At 44.3% G+C, this 23,715-nt stretch overlaps 1 protein-coding gene across 9 annotated transcripts in view; it reads left to right on the forward strand.

The window, feature by feature from the left end:
• The first annotated feature begins 356 nt into the window (after window positions 1–356).
• Window positions 357–23,715, forward strand: part of brip1 (BRCA1 interacting DNA helicase 1) — a 44,694-nt gene continuing 21,335 nt past the window's right edge. For 3 of the 9 annotated variants that reach the window (XR_016492559.1, XM_090224116.1, XM_090224118.1), the window contains exons 1-14: window positions 373–484; window positions 949–1,071; window positions 1,337–1,448; window positions 1,666–1,863; window positions 3,515–3,654; window positions 3,923–4,072; window positions 7,142–7,444; window positions 12,630–12,851; window positions 13,133–13,332; window positions 14,196–14,328; window positions 14,521–14,675; window positions 14,863–15,031; window positions 15,170–15,310; window positions 15,612–15,773. Coding sequence is in view for 5 of the 9 variants with exons in the window: in XM_090224116.1 (XP_090080242.1) it covers window positions 979–1,071; window positions 1,337–1,448; window positions 1,666–1,863; window positions 3,515–3,654; window positions 3,923–4,072; window positions 7,142–7,444; window positions 12,630–12,851; window positions 13,133–13,332; window positions 14,196–14,328; window positions 14,521–14,675; window positions 14,863–15,031; window positions 15,170–15,310; window positions 15,612–15,773 (2,178 nt within the window). In the remaining 4 variants the exon portion in view is untranslated. Of the gene's footprint in view, window positions 485–948; window positions 1,072–1,336; window positions 1,449–1,665; window positions 1,864–3,505; window positions 3,655–3,922; window positions 4,073–7,141; window positions 7,445–12,629; window positions 12,852–13,132; window positions 13,333–14,195; window positions 14,329–14,520; window positions 14,676–14,862; window positions 15,032–15,169; window positions 15,311–15,611; window positions 15,774–23,715 lie in introns of all 9 variants that reach the window. The other 6 variants (XR_016492557.1, XM_036965144.2, XM_090224117.1 and 3 more) reach the window with 3 other exon arrangements.

Raw genomic sequence — 23,715 nt, forward strand, 5'->3', positions numbered from 1 at the left:
ACTTATGGTGTGTTAGATACCACCAATATATTTTTGCCTTCCAATTTGGAGGAAGAAATACATAAATAAATGAAGAAATAATATAAATGAATGAAAGTGGGATTCATTATTTAAATAATGATGTATCTATGTGTGCATTCATTCATCCATTTATATGTGCATTTATTATTTATGCATTTATAATGATGGCATGTTTGGTCCTCCATAAAAAACACATTTAGCATGATAATGTATAATGTTATTTACAAAACTGTTGTAATGTAGACAATTATACATTGGTTGTTCATATTTTGCTAGCACATGGGAGACCCCAGCAAATGCTCTGTGGTAATTGGCTACTGTCACCTCTTTCGTGACGACTATGTTTTTATCCAATCTGATTGGTTTGTGGGACTTGCTTACACGGCGGGAACTTCTAGCTAGCTAGTCAGGTATGTTTACAGTTAGCTAACAAGCGGTGTATATCAAATTTGTAGCTACAAAGGTAAATTAACACCATTCAAACATGAATTTCATTGATATTGTAAATAGCTAGATCGTTTATGCTTGCTGAAAGTTGTGGTAGATGGAGGCTATACAAGCTAGCAAGGACAGCTAGCTAGTTACCTGGTACTTCAAATCACACATAAAAGTGAAAGCGGTTAACGTTAGTTAGCTTAAGCTTACTTTAAGAAGCAAGCAGTCTGTTTCCAGTAGCAAACGTTACATTTTAGCGCTTGATGTTAGTTTTGCTGTGTGCGTTATGACACATTGCTTGCTAGCTCGATAAGCTACCGTAACTAGATGCAGAGACGTATATTTCGCAAAAAGCAAATAACTAGATCTAGCTAGTTAACTAGTCAGAGCCATATTGTGAGGGGGATGTGACCAATTGATGTGAATGATATTGTCAGTTGCAGCAACATGTAACGTTACTGGCTTCAAGCTTGTTTTGATTTTTTTTTTCAGATAGTATATCAGTTGGACAAGGCAGTCACCATGGCTGCTCCCCCAGTGGAGTACACCATAGGAGGGGTGAAGATACAGTTCCCTTGCAAAGCCTACCCCTCGCAGCTGGCCATGATGAACTCTGTAAGTGTGTAAGCATCACACACTTTTAACCATGGGTGATTTTCAAAAGTATTTTCTTGATTCCTCCTCCTCTCTCCTTGCCTTCTCCTTAAAAGTTCAGAGGCAAGCAAGGAGACTGGAGGATAAGATCTGAGGAGCAGACAACTTTTGAGATTCACCCCATATCCCATAGATACTGTATGCAGTTAGCCTACTCTGTGTTATCAGTCTGTTATTGAGTGTGTGACTGACTAACCCCTGTTGTTGTGTGTGATTGTCTCCCCAGATAGTGCGAGGGCTGAATCATGGACAGCACTGTCTATTGGAGAGCCCTACAGGGAGTGGCAAGAGCCTAGCCCTGCTCTGCTCTGCCCTGGCCTGGCAGCAGGCACAATATGGTAAGGGTGCTGTTTAGACAACTTCTGATGAGTTTTGATTCTTGGCTTATTTGCATTCACAAGCAATACTTTATTTTAAATTTCTGGTCCACATAAAGCATTACTGCATGTAGTGTATATTCAAGTGTAGCATATTCTGCAGCTGCATACTAGAATTCATCGTCTCTGAGGTTAACTGTGATGATGATTCCAGTATGTATGTCCTGTGTGTGTCCAGGTAAGCTTGAACAGGACGGTAGCAGTCCTACAGAGGGTAAGAAGCCAGCTGTCACCACCCCCTGTCAGTGTGCCTGTCATAGCAAACCCGCCAGTGTCCCAGACAACAGGCCCAAAGCACTAGCCACTGTGGTGGTGGACCTCACAGGCTCACCGGAGGTAGTGATGGCACAGAGATCATCTTCTCCCACAGACCCAGGTAATCTTAGTTGAGAAATAGTAATAGTGAGATTCCTAACCACTTAGCCATCCACTATGTTGGTCAGTGTTAGAGGTCGACCGATTAATCGGAATGGCCGATTTCAAGTTTTCATAACAATCGGTAATTGGCATTTTTGGACACCGATTATGGCCGATTACATTGCACTCCATGAGGAGATGCGTGGCAGGCTGACTACCTGTTATGCAAGTGCAGCAAGGAGCCAAGGTAAGGTGCTAGCTAGCATTCAACTTATCTTATGAAAAACAATCAATCTTAACGTAATCACCAGTTAACTACACATGGTTGATGATATTACTAGTTTATGTAGCTTGTCCTGCGTTGCATATAATCAATGCGGTGCCTGTTAATTTATCATTGAATCATAGCCTACTTCACCAAAAAAGCACTGTTGTTGCACCAATGTGTACTTGACCATAAATATCAATGACTTTCTTAAAATATATACACAAGTATATATTTTTAAACCTGCATATTTAGTTAATATTGCCTGCTAACATGAATTTCATTTTAACTAGGGAAATTGTCACTTCTCGTTCTGTGCAAGCAGAGTCAAGGTATATGCAGCAGTTTGGGCCACCTGGCTCGTTGCGAACTGTGTGAAGACCATTTCTTCCTAACAAAGACCGTAATTAATTTGCCAGAATTGTACATAATTATGACATAACATTGAAGGTTGTGCAATGTAACAGCAATATTTAGACTTAGGGATGCCACCCGTTAGATAAATTACCGAACGGTTCCGTATTTCACTGAAAGAATAAACGTTTTGTTTTCGAAATGATAGTTTCCGGATTTGACCATATTAATGACCTAAGGCTCGTATTTCTGTGTGTTATTATATTATAATTAAGTCTATGATTTGATAGAGCAGCCTGACTGAGTGGTGGTAGGCAGCAGCAGGCTCGTAAGCATTCATTCAAACAGCACTTTCCTGCATTTGCCAGCAGCTCTTCGCTGTGCTTCAAGCATTGCGCTGTTTATGACTTCAAGCCTATCAGCTCCCAAGATTAGACTGGCAATACTAAAGTACCAATAAGAACATCCAATAGTCAAAAGGTATATGAAATACAAATGGTATAGAGAGAAATAGTCCTATAATTCCTATAATAACTACAACCTAAAACTTCTTAACTGGGAATATTGAAGACTCATGTTAAAAGGAACCACCAGCTTTCATATGTTCTGAGCAAGGAACTTAAACGTTAGCTTTTTTAATGGCACATATTGCACTTTTACTTTCTTCTCCAATACTTTGTTTTTGCATTATTTAAGCCAAATTGAACAGGTTCATTATTTATTTGAGACTAAATAGATTTTATTGATGTATTATATTAAGTTATTCAGTATTGGGATGCCCAGGGGGTGAATATTTCCATTCTAACCCAGCACTAATAAAACTTATGATTCAACAAATGAAGGGCTTGGTGATTATTTTATTAGTTGAATATAGTGTATTCATGCTGAGTTCGAACAGAAATGTGCACCCCGTTGGGATCCCCTCAGGAATGGATTGAGAAAACAAATCTGTACTGCAGTGTAAGTCATACTCCCAATCCCCTAGCTCAGCTCAGTTTGTACATTTTTAAATTCAATACAAATGTTGATACCTTTGTCTCAGTCTGTTCAGTGCCCCCTCCACCAGAGGAGTACAAGCCCAAGTCTCTAGCCTCTCATCTGTCTGACAAGCTCCAGACCTCCCTCACCTCCGAGGATGATGACTTCCAGCCTGATAGGAAACGCATCCGCACCCCTGCCATGGAGCAGAAGGTAGGACACCTTTATAGAATTTAATGTATTTTTATGGGTAGCCATATTAACAATAAGTTTAACCTTTCTGATTTGTCCCTGTTTCAAGTTCCAGGGTATACAAAATCTGCATGTCTGCTGATTTTCAGTTCTTTGCTGCCTTGAATGGCTAAAGAAGTATTTGACATCTCAGGAACTACTTAAACAAGATATAAAGATCTTATCTATGCAGGCCTGTGCTGATAATGACACAATAATAACATAAACCCTTACTCTCTGTTTCCCTCAGGGTCGTAAGAGGAGGTGCTTGGAGCCGGGAGTGGTGTTTATAGATGATGAGCCAGAAGGAGAGCGGCCAGTGCCTGGAGCACAGACCTGGACTGTGGAGCTGAGTACCCAGGCACAGACTATAGACCTGCCACTTGATAGAAACTGCTGTGTGAGTACATCTACTGTACCTTAACTAAGGATATGTTGCCAGTTGCCTGTGAGTGCTGATCTAAATTGATGGACCTTCCCCCTGAGGCGCACTATGTGAGTACTTATATTCTAAACTAAGGATATGTTGCTTTTTAATGCTGACCTAGGATCAGCTCAACTGATGGTAGGGCTGTGAAATATTTTGTGTATACCGGTACAGATCCACATACCAATATGGATTTTTACCGTCTACAAATATATTTTGATACAGTGCTAAATTTAATGAACGTTTTACAAATTGGACTACTTTCCCAGGCAGTTGTGACCTAGTTCTGACCTTTCTTGATTTCCTATTTTTTTGTTATTTTGTATTGTTTAATATTTTACTGCGTTGTTAGGAGTAAGTAAGATAAGTATTTCGCTGCACCTGCTATGACATCTGGTAAACTGTGTATGTGACCAATAAACTTTGATTTGATTTAGTTTGGTTGAGTATAAAACCATCAGAATGTAGAAAGTCCATTCAAATCACTTAGAATTAATTTGTTTCCATCATAGGCTCATGCACTACTCATAAAACATATTTAGAACTGTTTTATTATTCAAAAACATAAAATACAGTCACATACCGCCATACTGTTAAACAAATAGGAAAATATTGTGATATGATAATTATTTGGCCATATCGCCCAGCCCTAACTGATGGACCTGCCCCCTGAGGCACACTATTGTGTGAGTACATCTATTTTTAACTAAGGATATGTTGCTTTTTAATGCTGATCTAGGATCAGCTCAACTGACTACCACTTTAATGCCAACCATTAGAATCCGTGAAGATAAATATTTTACTGTTGCTACCAATTTTGTACCGCTAAGTACTACATTGTGTCCACTGGGTGGCAGCATATCCTATTTAATTTGTGGCTGTGCTCCATTTGGCATTGTTCTCACATTTCTTGTGTGCCAAGTGAATGTGTCATGTAATATAGCTTGTGTTTAGGCTGCAGGAGGAGAAGGGGGTAAAAAAGAAATGAAGAGAGGTGGAAGGTGGAGAAAGGCTGGGTAGCCATTCAGGGGGCCCCACAACCTCACACCTGTGCCAGTTGCAGACCAGGGTGCATCCCAAATGGGGCCCTATTGCATACACAGTCCACTACTTTTGACTAGAGCCCAATGGGCCCTGTTAAAAAGTAATGCACTATATAGGGAATAGCGTGCCATTTGGGTTCACTTCAGAGCAGAGGGGTGATGGCTAGTTTGTGTCATGTCTCCTAAGGTATTTGATCAGGATGGCACTGCAGTCATCTTTTTGAGACTTAGTCAGCCCACCCCTGTGTGTGTTTATGTGCACCCCAACTCCCACTGGAATGCATTCCGAACCTTGAAGGCTGAGGACTGAGGAGCAAATTGGCGTCCAGCGAGCGGCGCCAGAGAGCCAGCCTGTCCCCGCCAACCCTCCACCACCATCACCTGACCCCCCGGAGTGTGAGATTCCTGTCTCTCAAGTGTCAGCTGTGCAATGCTAAAACTCAAAGGCACACAGGGCTGGAATCGGCTAGGTCTACGTGGCCAAAAGTATACTGAGTGACTGAGAACCACACCAACACCTACATCCAGGGCATGGTTTTGACTGTCTGACTGTTTTGACTCCCTGACAATAAGGATGACTCTAGTACTGTTTGAAACATACCAAGTGATATCTTTGAGGGGTTTTCTTATGAACACTGTAGGGAGATGCCACAAGCAAGGTAATAGGGTGACATTTGGGAGGCAGCTTCTGTGAGTTAAGGGGATAAAGAACCCTGAGCTGACATGATGAATAAACAGAGGGGCCTCTAGGGTCCCCTAGTAGGATCAGGTTACAGCAGGGCCAGATCATTGGAACAGACTAGTCGGCTTTGCGGCTCCGCTTCTCGCCTGGGCAACAGAGCCTGATCACCTTACCTCCTGCTGCTGCCACGTTAAATAGGCCCCTCTGCATGTCCCTCCTCCTACGGCGAGATCATGGCAAATAATGACTTATTCATTGACAGGTGGGAGGATGGGGTCACTGCTGAAAAGAGACCCTTGTCAAGAGGCAGCAGCAGGAAACTGCTGACAAGGGTATCCCTTTACATGCCTGTCCCGATCCAAGGCGCAGACTGACACGGTTTGGGGCTTCGCTGGGCTCATAGGAGCGAGCAGACACCCCCCTGGAATGGAATGTAGATAACTAACTAACGGGGCCTGATGGTGTTGGCTACCCTCTGCAACAGACACACATCGGCTCATTCATTCAACACTGGACAATTCCACCCATCGCCGCTGCCTGTTGCCCCATGTGTGATGCTGAGAGTGAGAGTGAATACCTGTTTAATCAAGGGAAAAGTGGCTGAGCTCAGTTAGGGTCCCCTAACACACATTGTAATATTGAATGGTTTGAGAAGGAGCATTAAGGAGGGTTACCTGAACCGCCTGGCCCCTCTAGTCTCAACTGAAGCACCATAGGCTCAGCTAGCTTGATCTGCTGGCAGAGAGGTGTAACACACACCCTGAGCTTTCCTTTATACGGTGAGGGATATAAACCGGTTGGTGCCAGATTGTAAAAGATGGAAGAGAGTGAGGGATTTCTTATTATTTTAAAAGCAAGACTTATGCAGTTACTAAGCTTAAGGTTTATGTTAGTGTCATTGAAAGGGTTGGAGTGTCCCACTTAAAAGAGCTCACCACCTGACTGGTATTGGTTTCAGCAGCGCTGTCGGCTACGTTCACCTGTGTGTCAAGAGAAAGTGACACCACACATCCACTGTGGTTACTGACAGCCAATTAAAAAGCAGCTACACTTTCACATCCCCAACAATGGCCACCTATCAGCCTTCAGTAGTCAGAGAATGTCATCTAACCATGGCTGACAGGCAGTATTATGTGGATACACATTCTTGCTATACTTTCCTATATGTTAACTACTAGAACATATAGAGTTCACCAGTTGTCTGGTATTGGTCATTCACTTTTTTTATAGTGAGCAAAGTAAAATTGAAGAGAACTCTCTTTATCTTGTTCTTTTATCTTCTTTCTCCCCCCATCTCTTCCTTCATGTGTCCACCAGTCCCCCATGGTGTCCTGCTCTCTCTGCCCCTGTGCCTCATCCAAAGGTGGCCAGAATGGAGCCGTGGGGGAGTCTTCAAAGGAGAAGGACAAAGAGGGCAAGAAGAAACAAGTCCCCAAGATCTTCTTTGGCACGCGCACCCACAAACAGATCACTCAGGTCGCCCACGAGATGAAGCGTACGCTCTACTCTTCCGCCCCCATGACCATTCTGTCCAGTAGGGACCACACCTGTGTTCACCCAGAGGTGGTGCCTCATTCCAACCGCAACGAACGCTGCAAGGAACTCCTGGAAGCCAAGAATGTGAGTAGAGTAGAGACACACAGCACATGCAGACCTACACATACATAGACCTAATACACACATAGGGTTGCAACGGGAGGGTATATTTCTAGTAAACTTCTAGAAAATTGGTATCTTTCAAGGATTTTATGTAATCTATCACAAGACACCTGGTGGTCCTTTTTGGTGCTTCAGATCTGTAGAGGAGTCTAATTATATGTGTCCTTATCACATATTAAACATTAGAAATAATTACATCTGATTTTCAAATACAAAATAGAATGACAAATCTGTAAAACATTTTCCTAAATCTAAACCATCAACGTAGTGAATATCATTGGTGTTTAATATGAGGGTTTCAGCATGATTACCTTTATATATTTTTTTACACACTTATGTTTTTGACTATGTCAGTATGTATTTGACTATGTCAGTATGTATTTGACTATGTCAGTATGTATTTGACTATGTCAGTATGTATTTGACTATGTCAGTGTTATGCACGTGAGTGAGGACCCAAAAGCGGTTTAACAAAAACAGAGTCCTTTAATGTCAAAACACAGGTAAGACATAGATCCTCTTCAAATCCACTACGATGGCAAAATAAACAACCCGCAGAGAGGGCGACAAATGAAACATAAAGTCCTTCTGAATATCACAGACGAGTTCCCCTTCTAGCAGCAGAGGAGAATAGCTGGGTTAGAGTCCCCTTCTAGCAGCAGAGGATAATAGCTGGGTTGTAGAGGACAGAGGTACCTGATCACACGTAGCCTCAGATGAACAGGCAGATTCCGACAGGACAGGACAAGGTTGAAGCAAACAAGACGATAGTTTGGTTCTGGCATGAGAAACTCAAACGAGAATCTGACAAAGACAGAAGCAGGAACAGAGAGAGAAATAGAGACCTAATCAGAGGGAAAAAAGGGAACAGGTAGGAAAAGGGTGAACGAGGTAGTTAGAGAAGATGAGGAGCAGCTGGGGGAAGGAGAGGGAGAGAAGGTAACCTAATACGACCAGCAGAGGGAGACGGAGTGAAGAGAAAGAACAGGAACAAGACATAATATGACAATACATGACAGTCAGTATGTATTTGACTATGTCAGTATGTATTTGACTATGTCAGTATGTATTTGACTACGTCAGTATGTATTTGACTACGTCAGTATGTATTTGACTATGTCAGTGTGTATTTGACTATGTCAGTATGTATTTGACTACGTCAGTATGTATTTGACTACGTCAGTATGTATTTGACTACGTCAGTATGTATTTGACTATGTCAGTGTGTATTTGACTACGTCAGTATGTATTTGACTACGTCAGTATGTATTTGACTATGTCAGTATGTATTTGACTATGTCAGTATGTATTTGACTATGTCAGTATGTATTTGACTATGTCAGTATGTATTTGACTATGTCAGTATGTATTTGACTATGTCAGTATGTATTTGACTATGTCAGTATGTATTTGACTATGTCAGTATGTATTTGACTATGTCAGTATGTATTTGACTACGTCAGTATGTATTTGACTACGTCAGTATGTATTTGACTACGTCAGTGTGTATTTGACTACGTCAGTGTGTATTTGACTACGTCAGACGTCAGTGTGTATTTGACTATTTCAGTATGTATTTGACTATGTCAGTATGTATTTGACTATGTCAGTGTGTATTTGACTATGTCAGTGTGTATTTGACTATGTCAGTGTGTATTTGACTATTTCAGTATGTATTTGACTATTTCAGTATGTATTTGACTATGTCAGTATGTATTTGACTATGTCAGTATGTATTTGACTATGTCAGTGTGTATTTGACTATGTCAGTGTGTATTTGACTATGTCAGTATGTATTTGACTATTTCAGTATGTATTTGACTATGTCAGTATGTATTTGACTATGTCAGTATGTATTTGACTATGTCAGTATGTATTTGACTATGTCAGTATGTATTTGACTATGTCAGTGTGTATTTGACTATGTCAGTGTGTATTTGACTATTTCAGTATGTATTTGACTATGTCAGTGTGTATTTGACTATGTCAGTGTGTATTTGACTACGTCAGTATGTATTTGACTATGTCAGTATGTATTTGACTATGTCAGTATGTATTTGACTATGTCAGTGTGTATTTGACTATGTCAGTGTGTATTTGACTATGTCAGTATGTATTTGACTATTTCAGTATGTATTTGACTATGTCAGTATGTATTTGACTATGTCAGTATGTATTTGACTATGTCAGTGTGTATTTGACTATGTCAGTGTGTATTTGACTATGTCAGTGTGTATTTGACTATTTCAGTATGTATTTGACTATGTCAGTGTGTATTTGACTATGTCAGTGTGTATTTGACTACGTCAGTATGTATTTGACTATGTCAGTATGTATTTGACTATGTCAGTATGTATTTGACTATTTCAGTGTGTATTTGACTATGTCAGTGTGTATTTGACTATGTCAGTGTGTATTTGACTATGTCAGTGTGTATTTGACTATGTCAGTATGTATTTGACTACGTCAGTATGTATTTGACTATGTCAGTATGTATTTGACTATGTCAGTATGTATTTGACTATGTCAGTATGTATTTGACTATGTCAGTGTGTATTTGACTATGTCAGTATGTATTTGACTATGTCAGTGTGTATTTGACTATTTCAGTATGTATTTGACTATGTCAGTATGTATTTGACTATGTCAGTATGTATTTGACTACGTCAGTATGTATTTGACTACGTCAGTATGTATTTGACTACGTCAGTATGTATTTGACTACGTCAGTATGTATTTGACTATGTCAGTGTGTATTTGACTATTTCAGTATGTATTTGACTATGTCAGTGTGTATTTGACTATGTCAGTGTGTATTTGACTATTTCAGTATGTATTTGACTATGTCAGTGTGTATTTGACTATGTCAGTATGTATTTGACTATGTCAGTATGTATTTGACTATGTCAGTGTGTATTTGACTATTTCAGTATGTATTTGACTATTTCAGTATGTATTTGACTATGTCAGTATGTATTTGACTATGTCAGTATGTATTTGACTATGTCAGTATGTATTTGACTATGTCAGTATGTATTTGACTATGTCAGTATGTATTTGACTATGTCAGTATGTATTTGACTATGTCAGTATGTATTTGACTATGTCAGTATGTATTTGACTATGTCAGTGTGTATTTGACTATGTCAGTGTGTATTTGACTATGTCAGTATGTATTTGACTATGTCAGTATGTATTTGACTATGTCAGTATGTATTTGACTATGTCAGTATGTATTTGACTATGTCAGTATGTATTTGTTAATATTTCGGCATCAAACTGGTGGCAGTGGGAAAATAGACAATAGTTGGAAAAGTTGCAGAGTTAATTGAAAATAATGCCATTGTTGATGCTTTTTAAATTAATAAGGCTATTTTCTCTTGAACCAAATGGTCTGGTCTATCTGCTAGAAACTCATGGCCAATATCGACACAGATATAAAAAATGAATACATTTTTTAAGTGATTCAAGTGATTTAAGATTTCCTCTCAATTACTGAAGATACCGGTAATTTTGGTAAACTACAGTTAGCTTTGCAACCCTATACACACTTGTTTTTCGATAAAACCTGGAATTTTAACTGACGACTGTCCAATTGCTGGCCCGCTTCCCCAACCTCTGACTCACCTACCGCCATTCTTTGTAGTAACATGGTGTCCTCCTTAGTGTCACCAATAGGGTCTTGTTGTGTAGAGCCGAGGTCAAGGCCTCTTGCCCTGCTCCACCCTAGGGCTTAGACCCGCTCAGCTCCTAGATAGGCTACATTAGTGTTGCCCTGTTACCTCTCAATGGAGGTGGTTGGGCCTGAATTTGATTATTTTGGATGGAGATTTACCCCAAAAAAACAACTCCTCCTCAGAAATGGAAACACACACACCTCCAATCCTGAGTTTGAGTGGTGTTTCTAATCCCATTGACAGACACTTAAAGTGTGAATTTGAGCCGCCTCTGAGCTCTAGAAAGAAAGGCTTCGTAACCCAACCCCACAGTTAAAGGACAGGCAGACAACCCCCATCACCGTCGCCCCGGGTGGCAATTACATAATATCTCCAATCGGTCAGACAGACTCTCTAGCAGGACGATGAGGCTTCAGACAGGTTTTGTGTCTGATGGGAGACTCTTTATAGTCAGTGTTACGGTCCTAACTCCTGTTCTCCTCAAGGTTAGGTGTCTAGTATAATGAGCACCTATTACTCACACATACACACACAAATGTGAGACTGATCGTATAATAAGCCCCTATTGCGCTGTCACCGGAGGTGTCTACCTGTCCTGTCTTCCTCTGTCTAAAGTCGACATGGTGACAGTGTCACATCCTGATCTGTTACAGAGAGTGGGTGTCCCCGCGACAACCCCAGAGGATAGAATGACCACAGCTCCATTGCACTCATCCTACTTCTACCAGCCCTGTTTATCCCTCCAGTCACCTAGGCCCTGTCTAAAGCCAGTCTCTTGTTACTGCACTATACCACCCACCTTCTGGCTTTGACTGAGCTCAATTGGGTTAAGACTCCTCTGTTGTGCTTTCTCTTTTTGTGGAGTCATGAAGTCAAATCGCACCCCTAAGCTGCCATTGCCCCAAGATAACAATTACTTGAGTGGACGCTAATCCTTTCACCTTCGCCACACACACGCACAAACACACACACACACACACACTGAACCGTTTGAAACAAAACTGTTTTAAGCTCCGAAGTTTATCCTTGATGTCTGGCAGAAAGTGAGGGCTCACCCACCCCTTTGATAGCTGCTTTTCCATGCCTTTGGCGGTAACGGAGTATAGTCATCACGTGTGTGTCACCGGGGAGCTGCCTGGTTGTGGCATGGTGGTATTTGAGGCGCCTCTGATGACCAGGTAATGGGCCTTCTGACATATACACACTCAATATTGGCTGATACCAACATCAACTCTTCTGGCATTACCAATATCTCAGGGAATTTGTTACAATATTGTTTGGGGCGAGGGTAAATTCCAGCCAACAGACTCATGTACTATGTGTGTAAACCACGATGAAGGTCTTTTGACCAAAGTGTCAGTTCTGAGAGGTCCTCAAGGTCACCAGTGTGCTGAACTAAATCACTTTTCATGTGTGTATTGTCAAGGATGAAAACAACTCCTCCTCTCTCTTTTTCCTACCACACGCAGGGCGTGTCGTGCCGCTTCAAAAACGGCGTGCACAAGATGCAGGACCAGAACACTTTGCAGTGGGTCCATGGTCTCCACCAGGCCTGGGACATAGAGGACCTGGTTCGACTGGGGGGCCGGCTGAGGGCCTGCTCCTACTACGCTGCCAGGGACCTCATGCAGGAAGCCTGTATCGTCTTCTGTCCCTACAACTACCTACTGGACCCCCTCATCAGGGAGAGCGTGAGTCTGGGGCTGGGGTGAGGAGGATGCAAGGTGGGGCGTGGGATGGAGGGAATTGTTGTTGGAGTAAGAGGAGTGAGGGATGAGGATGTAGGCCAGAAGAAAGGTGGTTTCACACAATTGAAGTATAGATGTGTTCTCCTTTACTTTTAGCTGAACATATTCCTTGACCACCACCTGGTCAAACCCACTGCATGTCTACTGGGGGAGAAAAGGAGTGAGGGGAGGCTGTCTCTGTATGTCATATTTTCCCCTCCTCCCCTTCCCCTCCTCCCCTGCAGATGCAGATCAACCTGAAGGGTCAGATTCTGGTTCTGGATGAGGCCCACAACATAGAGGACTGTGCCAGGGAGAGTGCCAGCTACACCCTGAACAAACCCCAGCTGCTCTCTGCCAGGGAGGAGCTGGACGGCATGGTGACCCATAACATCAGACGCTCCAACCACGAACCCCTACGTGCCTTCTGCTGCTCCCTGCTCAAGTAAATAGACCCTAACCTCCTGGAGTTAGGTAGACCCTAACCCCTCTCGGTAGACCCTAACCCCTCTCGGTAGACCTTAACCCCTCTAGGTAGACCCTAACCCCTCTGGGTAGACCCTAACCTCCTGGAGTTAGATAGACCCTATCCCCTCTCGGTAGACCCTAACCCCTCTGGGTAGACCCTAACCCCTCTGGGTAGACCCTAACCCCTCTGGGTAGACCCTAACCCCTCTGGGTAGACCCTAACCTCCTGGAGTTAGATAGACCCTATCCCCTCTCGGTAGACCCTAACCCCTCTGGGTAGACCCTAACCCCTCTGGGTAGACCCTAACCCCTCTGGGTAGACCCTAACCCCTCTGGGTAGACCCTAACCCCTCTGGGTAGACCCTAACCCCTCTCGTTAGACCCTAACCCCTCTCGTTAGACCCTAACCCCTCTCGTTAGACCCTAACCCCTCTGGGTAGACCCCAACCCCTCTGGGTAGACCCCAACCCCTCTGGGTAGACCCTAACCCCTCTGGGTAGAGCCTAACCCCTCTGGGTAGACCCTAATTCCTCTAGGTAGACCCTAACCCCTCATGGTAGACCCTAACCCCTATGGGTCTTCTGCTGCAGCCTGCTCAAGTAAGACCTCCCCCCTACTGAAACTACAGCAGTGTTTCTCTACCTGTCTATTTCTGGTGCATGTTTTTCTTTCTAGGCCAACACAATCACAACTGGTCTACTAATCAACACGTCTTGGTTAAACATTTATTTAAATGTAATCAATACTTCTAAAGAATATATTCACTAGACTTTCCTCAATATCAAACACTAGTTCTAAGATGGCTGCCTCTCATGGCTGTCTCTTCCTCCTGTGGTGTAGCTGGATGCAGGAGAGCTGCAGTGTTCTGGCTGAAAGGGAGTATGAGATGTCTTGTAAGGTGTGGAACGGCAAGGAGGTTCTGGGACTCTTCCACACCATGGGCATCACTGCTGACACTTTTGCCATGCTGCAGGTCAGATAATGTTGTTGACCACCTAGGTCTCCTCTCACCTGTCTCTCTGTCTCAGTCCCTGTCTTTTGATCTCTCTCACCTTCACCCCCTTTTTCTTTTTTGTTGCAATGTTTGTGTGTTTATAAAGGAGGTCTACAGCATCTCTCTTTTCTCCCCCATCTCTCTCCCTCCCTCATCTCTCCCCCGGTATAGAAACACCTGGCAGCGGTGTTGGAGAAGGAGGAGCGGGTTGGGCTGGTGAACGGGAGAGAGGACACCGTGGAGGTCCCCACCATCAGCTCAGCCAGCTCCTCTGTCCTCAAGAGTCTCTTCATGGTGCTGGACTTCCTCTACAGAGACAAGAGCAGGTCAGAGGCAGTCTGTGAACAAGTCTTTAACAATCAGTCAATATTTGTATTGTCCTAATTGGAAAATGTGTATTCTAGTCAGGGTGGAAAAACAAGAGCAACACAACAACATACTACAAAATACATTATACAAACACTTTTCGATCACTGACGAAGACTTCTGTGCTGGTCATGTTCCCATGGTCAGGTTTGCAGAGGACTACCGCGTGGCGCTGCAGCAGTCCTACACCTGGACCACTGCTCCAGATGTGCCAGATGCTCAGGGCTTCTTCGCCAGGCCCAACCGCCGACGCCACAGTGCCAAGACCAAGACCCTCGTACACACACTCAGCTTCTGGTGCCTCAACCCTGCTGTGGTGAGTAGCAGGGAGGATGTACTGTATACTGTTTATTTGGGGGGGAAAGTACCTGTTACTGATAAGTAGCGTATTATTATATTACTTTGTCCTAAGGGGTGTGGTCTTTGTGTGTGTATGTGTGCGTGCGCGTGGCAGGCGTTCTCAGACCTTTCGGACAGTGTTCACAGCATCGTGTTGACCTCAGGCACATTGTCTCCTATGGGATCCTTCTCCTCAGAACTGGGGGTCAAGTTCTCTATCCAGCTAGAGGCCAGCCACGTCATCAGCAAGTCACAGGTCAGTAGAAATCTCTGCCTTCATTTCAGGTGTTATGGGTGGTGATTTTATCATAGTATCCAGAAACAGTCTGATTGATGGTTAACTATGCTCAGAAAGGAACTGGACTATGTAGCCAAGCAAAAAAAAAAACAAATGAATAAGATTTGACTGGGTCTTGTCCTTCATGAATTTTATCCTGACAGAAGGGCAGCTTTACCCCCTCAATGTATAAACAGTCACATCCTGCATACTTGTCAGTTGGTATACCCCTGCTCAGTGTGTTCGGTCAGTGTCTGACATGTCCCTGTCCTTCCGCCAGGTGTGGGTGGGTACGCTGGGCTCTGGCCCCCAGGGGAGGAAGCTGTGTGCCACCTTCCAGCATGCTGAGACCTATGCCTTCCAGGATGAGGTGGGAGCCCTGCTGCTCAGGGTCTGCCAGGCTGTTGGAAGGGGAGTGCTCTGCTTTTTGCCCTCCTACAAGGTAAGACAGTCTCTTTGCTAAAGTTAGTTCGGGGAGGTTTGAAATATTTCCAATTGATTTTTGTTTTCCGTATGCAAAAATTTTGCTTAAGAACCACTGAGCTGATGTGATCCTTCACTCACCACTCCTTCTCTTGTTTAAAAACGTCTTCAGCTCCTACCGTTTACCACCAGGAGGGGCTAGAGACCACATATTGAGTTTGAATGTTTTAATGTACTCTCATGCTATCCTTGCTGTGTATAAGCAAATTTGGCACAACTGGTATGAGAAGGAAGTTGAGATAAGTAGAGTAGAGACATTTTGTTTAATTTCAACAGAAAGATACATAAGATGTCGCCGACAGACATGGCAGCTCTGCTTCTGATATCACATTTACATAAGTATTCAGACCCTTTACTCAGTACTTTGTTGAAGCAACTTTGGCAGCGATTACAGCCTTGAGTCTTCTTGGGAATGACGCTACAAACTTGGCACACCTGTATTTGGAGAGTTTCTCCTATTCTGCAGGTTCTCTCAAGCTCTGTCAGGTTGGATGGGGAGCGTCGCTGCACAGCTATTTTCAGGTCTCTCCAGTGATGTGAGATCGGGTTCAATTCGGGTTCTGGCTGGGCCACTCAAGGGCATTCAGAGACTTGTCCTGAAGCTTCTTCTGTGTTGCCTTGGCTGTGTGCTTAGGGTTGTTGTCCTGTTGGAATGTGAACCTTCGCGCCAGTCTGAGGTTCTGAGAGCTCTGGAACAGGTTTTCATCTCTTCAGCAGGTTTCCTTCTCTAGACTCCCAAGGGCTCCCGAGTGGGGCAGCGGTCTAAGGCACTGCATCTCAGTGCAAGAGGCGTCACTACAGTCCCTGGTTCGTAACCAGGCTGTATCACATCCGGCCGTAATTGGGAGTCCCATAGGCCTGCGCACAATTTGCCCAGCGTTGTCCGGGTTTGGCCGAGGTAGGCTGTCATTGTAAATAAGAATTTGTTCTTAACTGACTTGCCTAGTTAAATAAATGTTAAATAAAAATAGACAGGTGTGTGCCTTTCCAAGTCTTGTCCAATAAATTGAATTTACCAAAGGTGGACTCTAATGAAGTTGTAGAAACATCTCAAGGATGATCAATGGAAACAGGATGCGCCTGAGCTTAATTTCGAGTCTCCTAGCAAAGGGTCTGAATACTTATGTAAACAAGGTATTTCTGTTTTTGAATTTTTATACTTTTGCAAAAATGTCTAAACCAGTTTTCGCTTTGTCGTTATGTGGTGTTGTGTGTAGATTGAGGATTTTTTTTCTATTAAATCCATTTTAGAATAAGGCTGTAACGTAACAAAATGTGGAAAAAGTCCAGGGTTCTGAATACTTTCTGAAGGGACTGTACACTTTAATAATGTTTACATACTGTTTTACTCATGTTTTATGTATATACTGTATTCTGCTGTGTTCTAGTTAATGCCACTCCGACATTGCTCGTCCTAATATTTATACATTTCTTAATTCCATTGAGATTTGTGTGTGTTGTTGTGAATTGTTAAATACGACTGCACTGTTGGAGCTAGGAACACAAGCATTTTGCGACACCCACAGTAACATCTGCTAGATATGTGTATGTGACCAATGAAATTAGATTTTGATTTGAGTGACAAAGGAAGAGGTCCTAAGAGTCCATATATGGTGAGCAGCTGTAATGTAGAGTTAATGGGTATCTCTTAAATAGCGGTAAGCTAACAAATACCTTACATGAAACCCTGTATCCCCTTTCAGTTAACCAGACACTTCTAAGGGCCCATTGATAAATACTTGGTCCTCCTTTGATTGTTATGCTTTCCTCCATCAATAATAGATTTCCATTCAGTCTCTGTCACCAGTCCACTTATGGACCAGCTGGCTCACTCATGTCACTGTTGGCGTGTTGGAGCTCACACGTGCACACATACGAGTGTGTTACATGTGAAGGTTTGTTAGCGTTTTTGCACAGCGCTGCATACCTTTGTGTGGCCACTTGTGTGCCTGTTTAGTGTCTTACATTGCACTCATTCTTTATGCTTATATACAATAGGTCTATGGTTTGTATTTGACCCTTTGGTGTTGTCAAAGCGCCAGCTTTTCCTCTAGCTGACTATCCAGTTGAGACTATATCAATGATATCAGAATATGAAAGGAAAGCTGACAGTCTCTTCTTAGGATCCAGTTTTGTCTCTTTCCCCTCTCATTTCCCCCCCAGCCATGACGCCAGGCGGGCAGAGACAGCCGCAGAACAACTCTGGGTGGATATTGTGTATTATTGATGGCTAGTGTAGGAGCTCTATGCCCTCTGCATTAATATTTAATGTGCAGACATTTGGAGCTTAAAGATGAAGAGATGAGGGGCTACTTGGGGTATTAATTGGAGAGTCTGAGGCCCTCTGGAGCCGGTGAGTCGTGTGTGTGTGTGTGAGACAGAGGATGGGTCATCTCCAGGCTTACCTCTTGTCAGTGTGTCTGGGTGATGCCTATCGGAGAGGCTGCAGTACTGAGAGACAGAGGCCACATTCACACAAAGGCCGTAGAGGCGTCCTCCTTCCCTCTCGGCTCTGTCTGTCGCCCTCTAACAGATACGCAGACACACTCTGAATGTGCATACGCCCACAGGACATACATTACAACTCAAGAACACACAGTTAAAGGTTCTCTCTCTCACGCTTGCTCGCACACGTGTGTGTGTGTGTGTGTGGGCATACACATACTCTCATGCAGACATTACACACTCAGACATCTCCCAGAGCCCTCCTGGAGCTGTGGTTTGTAGCACTTGAGTCTCAACAGCCCCCCAGTTAATGCCCATTAAAACCACGGTACCCCTCTGCCCGCGCCTCGCCGTCTGGACGCACCGCTAGAGGAAAGGGACAAAACACACCGTTGGGGGTTGGGAAGAGAGGGGTGGAGAGGTGGGTTTATTAAAAAGTGGGATTTGCAGAGGTGAAAAGATTGCAGGGAAACGCAAGATGCTTTTAAAGCAGATTGAGATAAGGGCCATTAGGGGTGATGTCGCCTAGTTGTCTGTGTGAAGACGCAGCCGCGCTGGCGCCTGAAGGGGGCTGAGGAGGAGGCTGGGGGCATGCTCACACACACACACCCTGCTGTCTCCCGGCCACACTTAAGAGATTATTACTCAGCTGAAGGTGTGCGGTCATCTCTACAGTGTGTGTCTGTGTTTGTGGGCCACCTTGCTCAGGCAGGCACATATCCGTCTTTAAAGTTCCAGCTGAGATGATGTTTTATATGGCCTTTTACAGTGGGAACTTGAGGTGCGCTGCTGTTGTGGTCTAAATGTTTCACTAAGCTACAGCTTTAAAGGGGAATTCCACTCAAACTATATTTTGATATTTGTTTCATTAGTCCACTGTTGATACAGTCCCAAAATGTATAATTCAAGGCTGCAACACGTCTCCCGTTAATGTTTAATTCATACTATCGTCGCCCAAGACCAACTCCATTATTTATCAGGCACTAGGAGACAAGTGACGTGTCGCAACACAGCCCACCAACACTGGGGGGGAGCGGAAAGAGGTGAAATATGGAGATTTTGGGGGCATGGGGGGAGCGAAGACGTGCGAAAGAGAGGAAGTGTACAATTCAATGCCTAAGAGTGGCACTCGACCCTCCAGACCAGACAACGCAGAGATCCGGCCCACTCTACCATGTTGTTTATGACCAGAAGCTGAGCGACTCTTCTCACACACATACACCATACCCAGAAATCACTGTGAATTATTCACTGTTAGTTGTGCCTGTTTGTTACTCTGAGACTGGCTAAACACTGTAGTCCTCCTCATTCCATGTTGTTGCGTGGACCAACAGCATCTCAGGACTGCTGTGGAACCCTGTGGCATGTTTTGAATGAGGGGCCATGCTAGCACTGCCCTGCTGGAGAGCCAGTGGTTGTGGACTACACATTGCCACTAGGGGCCGGGGGTTTGATTCCCATGTTTTGAATGAGGGGCCATGCTAGCACTGCCCTGCTGGAGAGCCAGTGGTTGTGGACTACACATTGCCACTAGGGGCCGGGGGATTGATTCCCATATTTTGAACGAGGGGCCATGCTAGCACTGCCCTGCTGGAGAGCCAGTGGTTGTGGACTACACATTGCCACTAGGGGCCGGGGGTTTGATTCCCATATTTTGAACGAGGGGCCATGCTAGCACTGCCCTGCTGGAGAGCCAGTGGTTGTGGACTACACATTACCACTAGGGGCCGGGGGATTGATTCCCATATTTTAAATGAGGGGCCATGCTAGCACTGCCCTGCTGGAGAGACAGTGGTTGTGGACTACACATTACCACTAGGGGCCGGGGGTTTGATTCCCATGTTTTAAATGAGGGGCCATGCTAGCACTGCCCTGCTGGAGAGACAGTGGTTGTGGACTACACATTACCACTAGGGTCCGGGGGTTTGATTCCCATGTTTGCAACCTTCAGTTTCTATTTCCTTCATATTTGTCTAAATTAAGTACAATACTGTTAAATTCAAAAGGAGCCATTTTACTTCGAAATGTGTGTGTGGTGGTTTGTCCTCTGTGGGGATGCGCTGGGTCGTTCCTGTTGTGTTTGTGCACCTGGGCGCCAGCCGAGTGTGCAGATTGACATTTGCCGTAGCGCTTCAGCAGACCGCCCCAGACCGATGTGGGCCCAGTAGATACACCACCTCCCCGTCAGATAATGCCCTTAAATGAGTCATGAAGGCGAAGTTACACACACACACACACCATGGCACACCATGGCATCCTTCCAGTCATACTCTCTGTACTACGTGTGAACTCAGACACAAACTCTACACAGGTCCTCTCTTTGGTGTTCATAGGTTGCTTGAACATAGTTCTTGCAACATTTCATTAGCTGTCATTAGTTTGGTTGGATCAGTTGGAGGTCAAGGTGAGCTGTCTGGGAGAGGAGTCTTGATGAATAGCTAGGTGATTTTCACTTGTCTGCCTGCCTTTCCATAGAGTAGTGTAGCACAGTCTCCTCTCCTAGACCTAGCCAACCCTCCTTGTCTCCTCGTCTCCCTGCCAGGTCCCCAGTGTCCGGTCTGAAGTCACGAGCTCTGATGGTCGGCTAATGAGTAGCAACCTAGCGGTGCCGAAAGCCGTGGTCTGCCCTAGAAAGCCTATGTAAATTATGATCGCCATTCTGGCCAAACAAAATGTTTTTAGATGGACGTTACCATGATCCTTTGCGTTTTTGGAGGGGGCATTCAGCCCACTGAGGTATAAGGTTCAGCGATATGGCGCGCTTCAAATTCAAATACTTCCGGCTTCATGCACCATTGGTTGCATAGGAATACGTGGATGATGTCAGCGCTATCACTAGCTACTGGTTTTACTGTCTATGCTCCCTGCCTATTCTCTGCCCTGCCTCGCCTCGTCGCCTTTCAACCCGGCTCTACTCAGTCAAGATTAAGGAAAATCTGCTCAATATTAAATGGCAGCATCAGTCAGGGCAACGAGACACCGAATTGTTTGTCCCAAATGGCACCCTGTTCCCTATCAAGTACACTACTTTTATGGCCCGACTCAAAAATAGTGCACTATATATGGAGTAGGGTTCTATTTGGTTCACAGCCAGAGTGATGTTTACTCTTAGTGTCTGAGAGATAAAAGCATTAGGGACCATTACCCTGGGCCCTGCTGCAAGCCAAGGGGCTCCTGCTGGAGTGGCCTGACTGGATTGTATTTCGCCCCCCGCTTTTATAAGGGCTTTACAAATTACAGCTCAGGGAATGTAAACAACAAGCTCTGTACGTTTGTGCTGTTCAAGTGCATGTGTTCCTTCTGTGTCTCAAATGGGACCCTACTCCCTATATAGTGCACTACTACCATGTCTCATAGGCCTCTGGTCAAATGTAGTGCACTATATAGGGAATAGGGTGCCATTTGTGAAGCATACCCTGTGTTTTAAGAGCCCTGGCTGGCCTTTTATTATTGGGTTACGCTTCCCTTGTTATCAGGTTACTCGCTGTTCCCTGGCAGAAGTTTACGTCGGCTACATAAAGAACAATCCAAGATGCTGACTACAGTGACCCAGACCATCAATTAGATCAGCAAGAGAGTGAACTTCGCATGTCTCCTCTCCCCTCCTTGCTGGGAGCTTTTTCACCCTCTTCCCCCCCCCCCCCCCCCCCTTTTCTTCCTTTAATCGGCCTCTCCTCTGGTCTTCCTCAAGCGCAGCATGGAAGATAATGACTGTTTTGTTTCACATCCTAAAGTATATAACATGTAATAATTCACCCATTGTCAGTCAGGATTGGATCGAAAGCATTTGTTGGGACAACCCGTTTTGTGGAGGAGTTGTGGTGGTGGTTGACGAATGAAAAGCTGCTAAAAGAGCAGCCTTGTCGATGTAACGCTGAGGCTTTTGTGAAAGTGTCATGTTTTATTGATGGAAACTTTTCTGTTTCCCGGCCCTCCCGTTTGTTTTGTGGCGCTAAGCGAGGCGACCTGATGAAATCTGCCTCTGCTTCATTTCACAATCACAGGCAGGCTGTAGCTAGTCAGTCACCTTAGAGTGCCAGGAACTATAGGAACCATCCATCCATCCACCCTCTTGTAATGTTTCATTTCCCTTTTCTCACTTTGTTAGAGTAACCTACTAACTGCTTATCTATTTTTTTCGTACATAATTATTTGATCTAAACCACGTACTGCCTGGATTCTTTTTGGGTATCGTCTCTGAGTACGCCGCTGCTCACTGACAGTAAACAGCACGTTTACACTTAACAAGGGACAGGGGGATAACGGGGCCCAAACAAACACCCCTTCCTCCCTTTCAGCTCTCTCCCCATCTCTCTCTTTGAATTTCTCTCTTTCGGTCAATCTCTCTGTCCTAGTCTCTCTCTGTATCTCACTTAACAGGGACAGCAAGGCCTGTATGAAAACCCCCTCTGTTTCGGCCTTCCCCATGTAGCCATATGCAAACCCAGCCCTGTTGTCCTGTTGTGAGAAGTTTTCCTGCTGACTGCAAGACACAAATAACTTCTACTTAACCCTTCGAACACATTTCCAAACCAATGAATAAGCTCTTTGATTGTGAAGCCATGTGAACAATCCGCTGTGGTGGAGACATGACTAGATCTCTGCTAGGAGCTGACGAGAGGGCTTTTAGATCAATGTTTCTCCCAAGAGAGACCGTGACTTTTGCACTAACCACAGCTACAGTGATTTTATTACGGATGGAGGAGGAGAGGAGTTTAAACGCTTCAACTTTGTGGAGGAAGGGGAGGGGGGAACTGAGCCATGGGAGGGCAAAAAGGGGAGAGTGGCTGGCTGGGGGGTTGGGGGGCGGAGGGGCTTCACGTGCCATCATGCTGTGAACTTTGTTTCAGACTTTAAGACACACACACACAAACCTGCAGTGTCTGGATGCCAAGCTGTCAGGACAGTGTACTGTACTGTGTATCCCTGAACAGATTCAAGGTGCACCCACTAACTCTAAAAACAGTTTAGAGTAGTAGAAAGGAAACCTGGAAACCTATTTCTCTGTATGTCATGTGAGAGGAGTATATTATGCTGCTATGTGAAAGGTTTTCTCAGGGTGGTCTAATGTGGACCACATGGTCTAATATGGCCCTAGTTTTTCCTCCTGTTTACTGTAGTCTCAACTCCTGCTCTGTTGCTTCATTAGGTCATTAACTTCATTGGGATAGGGGGCAGAATTTTCACTTTTGGATGAAAAGCGTGCCCAGAGTAAACTGCCTGCTACTCAGTCCCAGATGCTAATATATGCATATTATTAGTAGTATTGGATAGAAAACACTCTGAAGTTTCTAAAACTGCTTGAATGATGTCTATGAGTGTAACAGAACTCATATGACAGGCAAAACCGTGAGAAAAAATCCAACCAGGAAGTGGGAAATCTGAGGTTTGTAGTTTTTCAACTCAGCCCCTATTGACGATAGTGGGATATTGGTCATCTTGCACTTCCTAAGGCT

The sequence above is a fragment of the Oncorhynchus mykiss genome, chromosome 27 (genome assembly GCF_057628025.1).
Source record: "Oncorhynchus mykiss isolate SJ-2025 chromosome 27, ASM5762802v1, whole genome shotgun sequence".
Classification (NCBI taxonomy): Eukaryota; Metazoa; Chordata; class Actinopteri; order Salmoniformes; family Salmonidae; genus Oncorhynchus; species Oncorhynchus mykiss.